The sequence below is a fragment of the Asparagus officinalis genome, chromosome 6 (genome assembly GCF_001876935.1).
Source record: "Asparagus officinalis chromosome 6, Aspof.V1, whole genome shotgun sequence".
NCBI classification, from domain to species: domain Eukaryota; kingdom Viridiplantae; phylum Streptophyta; class Magnoliopsida; order Asparagales; family Asparagaceae; genus Asparagus; species Asparagus officinalis.
In genome coordinates, this window is record NC_033799.1 from 59,284,967 (window position 1) to 59,299,403 (window position 14,437).

Consider the following 14,437-nt stretch of genomic DNA (forward strand, 5'->3'; position numbering starts at 1 on the left):
TCACGGAAAATAAAAAAATGTATTGTAGGACCTAATGATATTAATATACGATTGAAATATGGTCTTACAATGGTTAACTAAGTTATTCAATAAGATTATGGATTCTAAGAAAATGCTTACAAGTGAAGGATAACACTTCGATACAAATGAATAAAGAATAAATAAAATATACAAAATTGATCAAACTGCTGGCATTAAACTAATGAGGCATACAATGAAACCCTGGAAGGCAGTAATCAAGGAAGGAATAAGAAAGGAAATAATTGTATCCAAGGACCAATTCTGTTGCATACTAGAAAGGCCAACCATAAAGCTTATTTACTAAGCAGATGTGCAAGAGATATTTGGAGAAGAGAAGAGTTTTATATATCGTTTTATTGGTCTAGAAAAAGCTTATGACAGGTATCTAAGGAGATAATGTGGAGACATTTTTACAAAAAAATGTACCTAGCATTTACAATGTGGTTAAGAACATGTATGATAGTGCAACTAGGGTGTAGGAATAGAAGAATAAATCATAGAGATTGACATTTCCTACTATCATAACCTTGCATCAAGGATCAACTTTCAGCTTTTATATTTACAAGCATATTCATGACGAAACCCCAACGTGTGACACTTGGAAACGATATAATGTTGATGAGACTAGGGAACATATTACCCTCGAGAGGTGGAGATAAGTCCTTAAATCTAATGAATCCAAAATTAATGGAACAAAACATATTAAGTGGTTTAATGTTACCAAGCTTGTGAGAGAATTTAAGATTGTGAGCTTGAGGAGCATGTGTTTCCAGGAACATGTGTTTCATTGAATGAAGTGAAGAAATACTGAAGCCTTTTGTGCTTGTAGGATACCCATGAAATTGAAAGGAACAAAAATCTACATAATGACTATAAGAATAGCAATGCTTTATGCCTAAGATGGGAAATTAAGAAACTTGTCTAAAATTTGAATCTACCAAAAATGAGAATGTTAAAATGGATCAGAACAAATACATTAAAAGACATGATAAGGAATGATTGCACCTATAAGATTGTTATAGATTGCATTTGAGAAAAAAAATGAGAGAACTGATTGCAATATTTCACTCTTGCAATGGAGATTGGAGACCACTGAACGTTCCAGTTAAAAATCAACGGAATAAAAAGACTACATATAGACCTCAGAGAGCTGCAATGAAGCACTTAAAGATGATACTACGATTGCTCAGTTTAACCAGAGAGACGGTTAGAACTGCATAGAAGAAAATAATACATGTAGCTGACCAAATTAAAATTTGGGGACAACTGCTTTGTTGTTGTTGCTGTGGTGACATGGTGTGCATATCTGGTGTGATTTTCCTAATTGGCCTCACTTAGTGATTAACCTATATAAGCAATGTTATTAAAAGAATATAACCAATTCACTTCAGTTGACAACTGTCACCTTAATTATATCTGATCCTAATAAGAAGCTTTCTTTTCTAGTTGCAATCCATTGCAAAAACAAAATCATACATCATTCATTTTTGAACTAAGGTGGAAAATTCTAACCCATCGCATCAAAGATATATCCCTATTCCTTTTTTATAGGCTTCTGCTCTGGGAAAGTCTGTGTGGGTCAATTCTTTGTACGTGCATGGGACTAACAGATATGCTAAGCCAAATAATTTGACTGAGGGTAAATTGCAGTGAACCAAAGGTTTCAAGAGAGAATGCGTCTAGGGAGAGAGGGCTTAGATGTTGAAGTCAGGGGAGAGAGAAGAAAGATTATTCGAGGAGAAGAGTAAGGACATTAATCACACTTGGGCTTTTACTGAAATTAATGTAACTGTACAGTTCAGGAAATTGGGAACATGGAATTGCGGACCCAGTTGGGAAATGAGAAAATTCCAAGCAACTGCGGGAAAATACACATATGAGATAACCCCTCCTAAATTTGCTAGACACTGAAAGCATGCAACATCATTATCAGGATAATGCCATAACAAAAAAGAAATTTCTGCAGAAATAGCGCATCATCAATAATGGAGCATGTCTACATGGATTTGTAATTGGACTTGCAGTAACGGACCAGAGAAATGTTGCAAACCATAGTTTGGAGGACAAGAGGTGAATAGGAAGGTAAGGACAATTTTACCCCTGGACTGTTCAAATTAAAGAACAAAGGGAAGGATAGACTTTGAGGTACACATATGGTTGGGATGTATCTTGAAGAAAAGCTACAGCTGCAGAGCCACTTTTGCAATACGGAAAATGAGAAATTATGTTGTAAAATTGCCGAAAAGATTTTGATTTTTTTAAGACAGATCCCGATCGCAGTAAGGGGTAATTTTTGCAATATGGAAGATGATAAGATGTGTGTGAGCGTGAATTTGATTAATTCAGATATTAATTCAGAGAGGCTTCCAGTAATAGGTGTCCTCCACTCTTTGCATTAGCCTGTTAATTCATCTTCTACAGTGTTTCCATGAACAAAACATGGGTGACTCATTCCTCCTTTCCATCAGCATTTCAATTTAAATTAATTAGGGGATCCTTACATTTCACATTCCTACAGTAATATTGTGGCAGGAAATTGGTCACAAGATAGCTAGTACTACTTGATATATATACTTAAATTAAATGCATCGTCTGCATTAAGCTAAGAAATACAAAGAAATTACAGTGAGAAGGTTGTATTTACCGCATCCTCCTGTAAAAGAACCCGTTCGTCTGATGAACTTTCACTGTTACTTGTAAGAGGGATCATTGTCCCTTCTACTGACAGTTTTTCCCCATCGCCGCGAGGCTCAGCATATCTATATCTTGGAAGGATGCTGATATCTGCATCGGAAGCACCTTCCTATTTGTTGAGAAGAAGCCAAGTTAGAAAAGACATGGAAATACATGATCTGTAAAAACAAGTACCATCTCTTTTTATATGCAAATACATTTCATTCTCACCTCGCCTGCAACAGCATAAAGAATTGCAATAATACAAGGCAAGCAACAGCAAAGTGCAATACCAATCACACAGGCCAACGCCACACAAAAGATGGCAAAGAATACATCAAATGCCAGAAAAACTACAGTCAACCTGTTAGTCATTAGGGAACAAGTCAGGCTGATAAGAAACAGTAGCATAAAGAAAATAACTAGTCTTTTTGTCGTATTTTCGCATTTCCTATTACAATAGAAATTGCATTTCAGATTCTCAGCAGAACCTTTCCAGAAAATATGTGCATTCCTATCACAGAATTTTCTCGAAAACGTGAGTTGAGATCCTAAATACATCTAACCAAATAACAAAAGTTGGATGTCAATGGAAAACATCTCAATCTCAAGTAATGAAATAGTACTAAACTATCAGTAATCTGAGATTCCAACTTCTTCAATTCAAAGATGCCTCAGAATTTAAATTACAAATAAGCACATGCACCCAAACTGCTAAAGACGAGTGAATCACTCGCTGACACCGCTTGAATATCATCAATAGGAGTTAAAGAATATAGCCTATGCCATTAACATCAAATTTTGGCATGAATCAAGTGAGACTACTTCCATGGGTCCTTCATTGAGCCAAAATTTATTATCTGAGGAATTTGTTCCAGCCATGCTAGGATGGCTGAACAAAGAATGCGCTATACTGACTTGACAACTTTTCACTGACTTGTTATCTTTCATAATCTGGTGGATTTTGGAGAATTTCTCCTTGGCAGTAAGAGATTCTAAATAGAGTTGCATGATGAAGAGAATGAGTTTCCATTTTGAAATTGCTGACTTTAATTTTATGAAAACCTAATTCACCTATTTTTTCAATCAGGACACTTGCAATCTTAGCACGGACTTATAACGGTTTGATGAGAGACACACAACCACCTCACCCTCTTCAACTTTAACTTATGTTCCACAGAAAACCCAATATGATGGGGGAAAGTTTCAAACTTAAAATGATTATGATCAGCATTGATAATCATGTTACAACTACAGTTAAATTCTGAAGGTTATGAACGACATCAGTGGTTTGATGCAATCATACAAAGGACAAATTGTGATCTCTTTTAAGTCAGCATTGCTAATTAGCAAAAATTGTAATGATGATATCTTATAAGTTAGAAATACAACATCACGACTACATTTCAGAAGTTTTATGCAGATTCATTGAATACTCGCTCAGATGTGCAAAAGGAAGTATGGGAAAAAGATTGCCAGTCACCATACCAGTAGAGTCTAGGAGCATCCTGCAGGAGATCTTCACCACCAGAGATCACCCAGTAAAATCCAATTATCCACCAGACAAAAGATGCAATTGTATTAACCGACTCGCAACGTTTCGAAAAACTGGATAATTGCTAGTATCAGAATAAACAACCAAATGCAGCTTATCAAGCACAAATAATTACATTAAACACAAAAATAGTTGGGAATGATATGCAGTCAAAAGAAAAAACACAAGCATGGCTAGTCTTAGAAAATTGATATTATCAAGTACAAAATAATCCTGCCTACAAAGCAACACATTATAAATGAAATGAATAACTACATAGTACATGCAGAGTAAGTCCTCACTAAATTCTGGTAATTGCATAAAGATTCAAGATGATTTACTACACTTATTCCTCCAGCAACCACGTAAGTGACAAATTCGTAGTTTCAAATCTCTAGCATAACACAGGCATGCCCATAAGCAAATCTTATAGCTCTATGTCCAACTTCTTGAGCCAACAGATTATGTTCTATTTTCTAACTGAAAACTAAATATTTCTAAAAGAATGTTAGATAACTAGCATGCTAAATATCGAGTCGGAAGTTTATTCACATCCTGAATGACACATTTCGTGAATGTGGCATGCATACTCGTCAAATGGCTCAGAAAAAGTATAACATAAAATAAATATGCAGATGAGGGAGTATTACACTTGGGTATCTAAGCATATGATGCAGCAAACCGTGGAGGCAACAAACCATGAACCACCGTAAGCAATTCTTATAGCTCTATGTCCAACTTCTTGAACCAGCAGATTATGTTCTATTCTCTAACTGAAACCTATATATTCTAAAAGAATGTTAGATAACTAGATGCTAAATATAGTCTGAAGTTTATTCACATACTGAATGACACACTAGGTGTATATATAATGGAGCATGTATACTCTTCAAATGGTTCAGAAAAAATATAAAATAAAAGAAATATGCAGGTGAGTATTATACTTGGGTATCTAAATATATGATGCAGCAGGTGAGTATTATACTTGGGTATCTAAATATATGATGCAACAAACCATGGACCACCATATCTTGATACCTAACCACTTTCCTGTAACTAAAAGACCAAAAGTGTCAGATCATAAACTATGACTATCTGAGAGCAATGTATATGCTAAGCTGAGGCACTTGGTCGGGAAGTGTCAGATCAAAAGTGCAGTAGAGGTGAAATTTTAATTGCTACATGGGGCCAACAATATGAGGAGAATGGTGATAGATTCCCCATGGTGTGAATAGATGTATAGATGAGAACCAATTACATATCTATGAGAACTGTCAAATACAAGGAATTACCAGCTTGAATATCAGCAAATACTAGAGAACGTGCAAAGACAGTTACAAGATAGATAACCTAGCCAAAAAAACATGAAGGACATGCGCTAAAGCATAAGAGGCATGTATAAAGAGTAAAAAAAAATTGCACTAAAGCATAAAAGGGATGCATAAATTAATATGAAAATAAATGTGAATGCATAGAGCTTCGGCTCAGCCAAGGAAAGAAGTACATAGGGATAAGAAAGAGTAACTGGTCACATCTTACAATATGTGACGATAAGATGCTAAGCCAGGCAATCAGCACCATGGCTTGACTAATGAAGGTGGCTGGCTACATGCAGATAGAGTGGAAAAGAAGTGTGATTCTAAAATAATTCAGCAATAGAAAGCTGTAATAACCTACAATCAGTAGCTTGAGTAATCTGACCCTCTCCCTGAGTCCCTCTCCCTCTCCCTCTCTCTCACACGCCCACCCATGCCCATCCACCCAACCACACCCCACACACCCATGCACACATGCAATACACACACAATTCTAGCTTATTGATAACAATTGGTGATCGATAGCATTGCCAGTAATGAGATAAATGATGTGATCAATTTTAGGAATGCGAGGTTTGAGTCACCAAAGTTAAAAAAGACAAAGTTTAGTGCATCAAAGTACCACTTAAAACTTTCATCATAGTTAAAAATGATATAACCTTAGTCCCTCAAATCTCGAAATTGCTGGTTATTCCCTCAAATCCTAGGGGTCTTGCAATTTAGTCCCTCAATTACCATAATACCCCTTAGTTATGATTTCTCTCTTAAAACACATCTTGCTCCAAAAACTTGCACTTTGATACCAAAAAAGTGTACATCCTTTTAACTTTAATGCCCCAAAACTTTTTTAATAGGTTGATATCTTAAAGTTTACACATTTTTTTACAAAGTTTTATTTTACTTTTTTTACGAGAAAGTTTACACCATTTTTAGCTTTGATGCCACAAAGTTTATATCGTTTTAAAAAAGTTACGATCTTTGTCGTATGCGAGTTAAAAATGTGTAAATTTTGGGGTATCAAAGTTAAAAAATGGAACTATAGGATATGAGAGTTAAAAATGTGCATTTTTGGGGTATCAAAGTATTATGAGGGACTAATGAGCTATTTCATAGATTTGAATGACTCATATGGAATTATTGAATATTTGAGGGACAAACATCAAAATAACAATTTAACAAAAAAAGGCATTAAAGTTTCTACAAGTTTGAACAATGTTAAAAAACAAGGTTTTATTACGCGTGCGGTCCAAGAACGAGTAATGATTAATCAAATTATGCGCCGATTAATCGATTATACGGAATTATGCATTTTTGAATTTTTCTAACATATTATTGTTCATCATATATTAATATATATATATAATTCATGAAAAATTAAAAATATACTAAGAAAAATACCAACAAACATGCAATTGAACAATAAATAACTAGTTAACGATTCAAACTTTTAATCCATAAATCAAAATTAAATAGGTAAGCAATTAAAAGTCATTAAATTAAACACTTAAACTAAACTAAAAGTTCATGAACTCAAAACAAATCATCGACTGCTCAATTGGGGAAAACGGCTTGATTGGAGAGCTTCGTGGAGCGTAGGATAGCTTCACTGAGAGTTGGAGAACGTCAGAGATCATTAATGAGTGTCGCCAATGGTAGGTGAGGGTCGAAGAAGATGTCGCAGCAACTCACAAGTTGTGATTTTCGGAATGATCAGAGGAGAGTGAAGGGATCGGGTTTGAGAAAGAGTTAGGGCTACAACATTTTGTTAAAAGAGGTTAACCATCTCGGATTTGACTTCAATGGATTTTACCTAAAAGTTATTAAAAAGAAAAAAACATCTGTATAAGTTTTTTATTCAGCGACATTGGTGAAAAACGCCAAACTTTTGGTCACTTAAGCGATCTGCAAGGTGAAAGCGACACCTCGCACTACGGTTTCGTCGAAAGAGGCCATTGAAAGTGAACATGGCAACTTCTGATTGAAGAGGAATCAGAAAGCTCTCATAAAAGCGTTGAAAAACTCTTTTAAGTGTTTAACAATGCTTTGAAAAAATGAATACGAGTTTATATTATAACCGGCCCAAACCTGATCTTGACCCATTTTCTTAAGTAAAATCTTCTGCTTCTCTCCTCTCTGACTTTCTGCGACTCGAGCCGAAAATAAACCCCAACCCTAACTCCCGCTCCCACCGCCTTGTCCACTATCTCTAGCTAATTCCGTCACCCCTCGCCATCAAATCTGCTTCTCTAGCAAGCTCCGCTTTTATCATCACCATCACGACATCACCTTCTCTTGAGCTTCTCATCGAAGTTCAACATCAACATCTCTAGTCGAAGCTCATCATCACCATCTCAATCGAAGCTCCTCCACCTCTTTCTCCACTCAAAGCCTTCCTCTTCGTAGTCCTCTCTGACATATTTATACATATTTAAACTGTACTATTTTTTTACTTAGCGGTTTTTACTGCTATAGCCCCAAAAAGTCTGAGCGAGGCCTCACCGCTACGCTTCACTTTTCGCTTTACACAAACGGCGCATAACTAAAAAGTGCTCAATTATGCAGATGACCGCATAATGGAGCACTTTACCTAAAACCTAAGCGGTTTCGGCCTGCATTAGAGTAATCAAGCGAGTAAGAGGATACATAACCTTTTTTAGAACATTAATTTTTAAATCCTTAAGAGATATGTGACATGACAATTTAGTAAAACTTAGCTCTCTTTGACAAGTTAGTTATCTATGATCTCTTTCTCTCTAACAATCTTGTCATCATACGTTTCTTTCAAAGAGGTCTAATCACAGTAAATGCACCTGAGTCATACCCTCACTCTCTCATGACTTTTCCCTCCCTCAATCCCTCTACCTATCGATTTTAGTCCGAGTACCTCTCCCTAGCCAACATTTAAGAGGGTGCTATATTCTAACCCTTCAATTAGAGGGGGGGGGAGAATGAGACTAAGAGAGCACATAGCTCTCCTTTCTCGTCCGGTGGTATCAAAAGCACACACCTCATTGCGCCTAATGCGGACTGCGATGCGAGACAGTGGTGGAGCAGCCTGCATCTAAGGCGACAGTGCCCTATTGCGCTTGCAAGTGTATTGTGCAAGAGTGCTTCACACAGGGCGCACGCAAGGCATAGCCTCGTATATTTTTATTGTTTAACATTTCAATCAGGTCTTTATACCTGATAACTCATATACATAAAGAATAAACCCATTAGGTCATCTCAGTAGCCTGATTAAGGACCCTAATTCCTTCTTGTTTACTATTTGGTTATTCTTCTATATCAGTCTTGATTTGACTTTAGATTAGGAAAATTATGAACTTTGCTATCATGATGAGCGTGTTAGCATAATGAATTAAGATTTTATTTTGTGATTTGTGGGGGATATTATTTATTTTAACATATTGTTTATGTGGAAATCCACAAACATGCTCTATCATGCTTGATTATCTACACTGAAAAATTATGTGAGCGGTGTGCACCTTGTTTTACTTGAGTGCACGCACAGCATTGCGCCTTGCACATATGCGCGTAAGGGACTTTGTGCCCGCTTTGCGCAATGATAACCTTGTTCTTGTCATCTTCCCACATGAGAATTTTTTGAAGGAAATTCTCGTGTTTGCATAGATGAAGGTATTTAAGTGCACATTTTAAGCATTTTAAGCTATACAAGTGTTTGCCAAAAAAATAGGTATTTATGTGAAATTAAGCTAAACAAAAATAAAGGAGGGTATTATTATAAAAAAAGTGAAATGCATCATTGACTAAGAGAGTATCGACTATGGGAGTGAAATTAAAAGATTGTTTTTCTCCTCTCATAGAAGCTCTAATCACCGTCTCCAAAATTTCCTAACGGGAACCCTAGCCAGTGTTTATCCTCCATGGTCGCACCTGCTAGATCCTCTCCTCAAGAGCATCCCCGAGTGCTTCTCCCTCCCAGGTTACGTTTTACGGGAACCCTAGCCAGTGTTTATCCTCCACGGTCGCACCTCCTAGATCCTCTCCTGAATAACATCTCTGAGCGCATCTCCCTCCCTAGTTATGTTTTCTTCATCGTCTTATTGTCAGTTGTGCTCTTTCCAATCCTCCCAACACTATCGCCACTCTCCATCCGTTCATCCAATGATCTGCCACTCATGGCTCATTCCTCCTCATGGGTTCAACGAAGAAACGCTCTCTTCCTAGAGCTCCTTTTGAGGCATTCTTTCAAGTTCATGTACCCTCCTATCTATGTGAAGTCTTTAGCTTATAGATGCACCTGCTGAGCTCCAGCAAGCATGGTAATAACTTCAATCTCTCTAATCCCATCTCCAGCTCTAATATCTCGTTGCATCCATTGATCAATTTGATGGGCTGGTCGCACCTTTCCTATCATACCATTGTTGTCTTGAATCCATCCTAGTACATAGTCTCCAACTTCGGTCATCGAGCATTTTCTTGCTTCACTAGTTCGATTCAAGTTGGATCGAACCATTGTTTTAAATATCCACGACATGGCTCTATATCCCCTAACATATCCTTTTACAGGCTTGCCACAATCAATATGGTCTCTAAGTATCATTTACCATTTTTTAGCTATTTTAGATGATATATCCCCAATATGGACATATATCAACTGATATGTGGACTAATGTATCTTTTTATGTCTTGTCACGAAAGCATATACTGTATTTAGCAATTTTTACGCGAGATATCATGATTTTCCCATTCTATGAAATGACATTTTGCCCTAAAAAACAGACCTAATGTTGCAATATTGACTTGTTTTATAAGGTTGATTAATGATCCTAAGCATATATTATTTACATTTTGTATGCTTAGATTTCATAAGTACGTTGAGATCATATTTTAGTGCATTATACTATACAGGCAGACATCTGTTATAGCATTCCAATATTTTTCACATGTCCCCGATATTTCTCCAGTATCCACAATCCATGTGAATTTTGGTCATCCGTTATTTCCCCGATATCTGATATTCAAGACCTTGGATCAAGCTGCGGCTCCCCTGAGAAGTGAAACCTGTAAAAGTAATATCTTGCGGAGCAAAGCATTACTATATTCTCAATGACCAAGATTGGGGTGAAGAGTTTTATTCGTATGATTTATTGGCGGTTGATCCTCTCCTCTCCTCCTAGTATTTAGTACTTTTCTATGATGGACTAGAGTAATATGTCCGTGGAAGATGTGAGTAGGCTTAGGAACTCTTATTTGGTTGCAAACGGTCTCAAACACTAGCATGCAAAAAGTCAACATAGCTATCAGTATATTCCTAAAACCATTATTGATTTACATCAGGTCTAATCCAACCCAATATAGAAGTTACATTTAAGTGGGATTCATGATCTACTCATTCTACGTGACGAACCGCACTATATGTTAACATTAACAATTGTCAAAGAGTTAACTAATGAATGAAGATTTGAAGCAATAACAATGCAAAATCCTTTTCTTAACTCTAAACAAATTGTTGTTACCTTGTCCAATTTCTCTGTGTATATTCATTACGCTGAACCAGTCTCACGTTTGCACATCTTTACATGTTTCTTATGGTTCCAGCTAGCTTGCGGTATCCTCTCTAGCTAACTAGTATAATTATATTATTGTGTACCAAAGTGCATTTACTAATGTTATGACCATAGTGCATTTACTGATGTCATCAGAGCTGCAGTCAGCAACACTATTAATATCAAGCGACGAAAGTCTCGTGCTCCAAACTGACACAGAAAGAGATCAATTGTACAGAAAGGTTGGTGAGCAAAATGCAAACACAAAAATAGATCAATGGTGAGCAAAATGCTTGTTTTTGCTTATATGATAAAAAAATGTCCCTCTTTTTTATGGATGAAAATCATGAAATCTTTTATGTAGGAAAGACATGATTCATTAAGACAATTTCATATGTAAATCTCATATTGGATGTTTTGGTCATAATGAGTCACTTGGCCTGATAATTATTCAGAGAACAAAGATTTTATATCTAATCTTCCAAGATGAGATATTAGAAGCCGAGATTCTACAACTAGAAAGAAATTCAGTAAGTCAGACCAGGAGAAAATCTTGTTCTTAATTTGAATGGTAGGCTTGCAAATATTGACAGTGTGATTGCTGAGAAAGAGCGCAATGAGCAAAATGCAAAGGAAGACATCAAAGATCAATTACTTCATAACAATGGGAAAAAAGGAGGTGCAAATGAACCGCCTTCTAGAAGCACTTAGGAAAACAATCTGCTAGAATGACAAATTTACTAGATGATAAAAAAAACAAAAAAACGAAAGAAGGATAAAAAGAAAAAAAGGCAATTGAAGGAGGGAAAACAAAAAGGAATAAAAGGTGTTGATTTTGGTATCAGAGAATTGTGTTTGGATAGTCCTCAAAAGAAAAAATATGACGTATCCTGTTTTCCTGCCCATGCATTAAGCACCCACAAAATGTGACATTTCTTGTTTTCCTACCCATGCATTAAGAACCCACAAAACGAACTATTTAAAGTAGTGGTTGAACTGTCAAACATTCTAACAAATGTCTCAAGCCAAACAATTATTTTGCGTGTCAGTGCCATATAACTTTATAAGTTTATTTCATAATATTTTTATTCTTCAATAGTTGGAAACATCAGACCATGTCACTTATAAAACTCCAATGAGGTAATGAGATGGTGGTGCCCGCTTGCTATGATGACAGCTCTTGCAAAGTCACTTTAAATGTTGACCTCATGTTTTAGAAATAGTATGTCCAGAAAGTAATCTTGTTTATAAATTATCTTTGTTTTGCATATTTCAGTGGGGTTATTGTTAGGGAGGTTTCAATCTGTGTTGTTTTGTTGAAGTTTACATAATTGGAAAATTAATGAATATGTTATATGCATTTGTTTGAAGGGGGAGTCCGGTGGCAATGGCGAAGATACTATGAAACGTATCCAACTATCCAACCTTCAAATATTTGTCTAACATGTAATTAATAGTTTATCTCCACTACAAGGAAAAAGATAACCAAAGAAAGCAACACAAAGAACAAAATTAGAAGCACCAAGAATTGCTAGTACAAGGGAAGTAATACAACCACCAAGGTCTAAAAACCAGAGCTCGACAAATCTTACAATTATGATTCTAATAATCTGATAAATAACTTATCTAGGAATATGAGCAAGTTGGGTCATATCAGCATACTACACCTAGCTAACTTTTGTCGAAATAATAGCAGGAAGGGGACAAGTCCAACAGCAATGATGAGGAAATGACGAAGGAGCCAGTTTCTGCGAAGAAAGCAGATTATACTACCAATGATGAAAGTATGATGAGTAGAAGACAGAGGACGCATGCAAGCACGCACGCATAATGGCTCTTCAAACTAACCAAAATCTCTAAGGCTGTATTTATATGTCAATTTCTCAAACTATGTACAGGCAACTTAGTATGCTTATGAGATGAGTGATGATACAGAACTTCCAAGTACGAGATAGTATTTTTCAATACCAAACTGAACCATTTTCCTGTGTTAACTGAACATGATGCTTAGATTTGACTGACTTATGAATATTTTGGCGTACATACGCCATTAGTTATGGAGATTTTTTTTTCACTATATTGTTCCTAGAATTGATGTCCTAAACAACTGTAACAATGTTATTACATGCATCAGGCAGATAATACAAACATACATTATAAGTTAGTCCAAGCTCAAACACATCTTTCCGATACAAATGATGCAACAATCATAAGCTAAGATCAATTAAATTTTTATTTCCTAAACATTTGTCGGTAGTTTGTTTCTATTGTATTGCTCCTAGGGCACATCAAGCACTATCATACTAGGTAATGTTAATACATAATTTTGTTATTAATCCATGTTTCATTATATATCCTAAGCATTCAAATGGAGTTCTTACAATTTAATAGAAAAGATAAATAGTTTTGCATCATCAATGTTCAAATTGTTAACCGATGGCCTAGTCAAAGAGTCTTGAGTATCAAGAGTTGTGTTTGGGGATCAACTGTCTTCTTCCTTGTCTTATTTTAGAAAGTGTGAGGGAAAAGGGTGAAAAACAAACTTGGAAAATGCAATACAATAGGGAGTTAGGATGAGTTGCTCACATAACAAAAACAACAGAGAAGCATAGTGATTACATAAAGGACGGGCGAGTAAGAACTATGACACAATGAAAATGTCTCTCGAGCTTCTCTAGGAGACTAGGATAGATTTGTTCCCTAGAAGGACAGAAAAGGAGAAATGGCATGATGAATTGCGGATAAAAGCCCCGTGTTACCGCTAAATTACACTTAGCACCCCTGTAATTCTCTTGTTGCAGATCGACCCCCCGAATGAAACTTTTATAACCCTTTTCAAGGCGCCTATCTGCAACAAGAGATTTTCACTCAGGAAATGTATCTGCAACAATAGAACTCTTTCACGTGTGTATCTGCAACAACAGAACTTTTGGGGTAGTAAGTTCCATTTGGCAATAGTACAGGGGGCCTATCCAGGACTTGCCCAACATTTCTTGTTGATTTTAGTTGAAGATATGAACATCCAGATCGCAGTAATAAGGGGTTGTAGGTCTCAATAAACCCTGGATATGAAGATTTCAAACATTCACAAATTAACAATTGCAGAAACCCTAACCCTAGAATTTACCTCGAACGAGCATTCGATTGAACTCCCCCATCATCTCCATCCTCCTCGCTATCAACCCCATCCGAATCCCCTCTTTCCCGATCCCCTTCCCTCCTCCTACTCCTCCGCCGACGATACTCCGTCCAAACTAGCGCCACGTGGACCCCACACTGCACCGCGTACCCCGCAACCCAAACCCTAACAGGAACGTTGGGCCTCTCCGTCACGGTGACGGCAAGCACAACGGCAGATGCGACAGCGAACGCGAGGTTCCACG

General features: G+C 36.6%; 1 protein-coding gene across 1 annotated transcript in view; it reads right to left on the reverse strand.

The window, feature by feature from the left end:
- The window catches only part of LOC109846228 (E3 ubiquitin protein ligase RIE1-like), a gene marked incomplete at its 5' end in the record, with an annotated part of 25,244 nt that extends 10,809 nt beyond the window's left edge, over positions 1 to 14,435 (reverse strand). Inside the window, 4 exons of the mRNA XM_020415452.1 lie at positions 2,666 to 2,824; positions 2,926 to 3,058; positions 4,183 to 4,302; positions 14,182 to 14,435. Coding sequence (XP_020271041.1) covers positions 2,666 to 2,824; positions 2,926 to 3,058; positions 4,183 to 4,302; positions 14,182 to 14,435 — 666 coding nt within the window. The remainder of the gene's footprint in view (positions 1 to 2,665; positions 2,825 to 2,925; positions 3,059 to 4,182; positions 4,303 to 14,181) is intronic.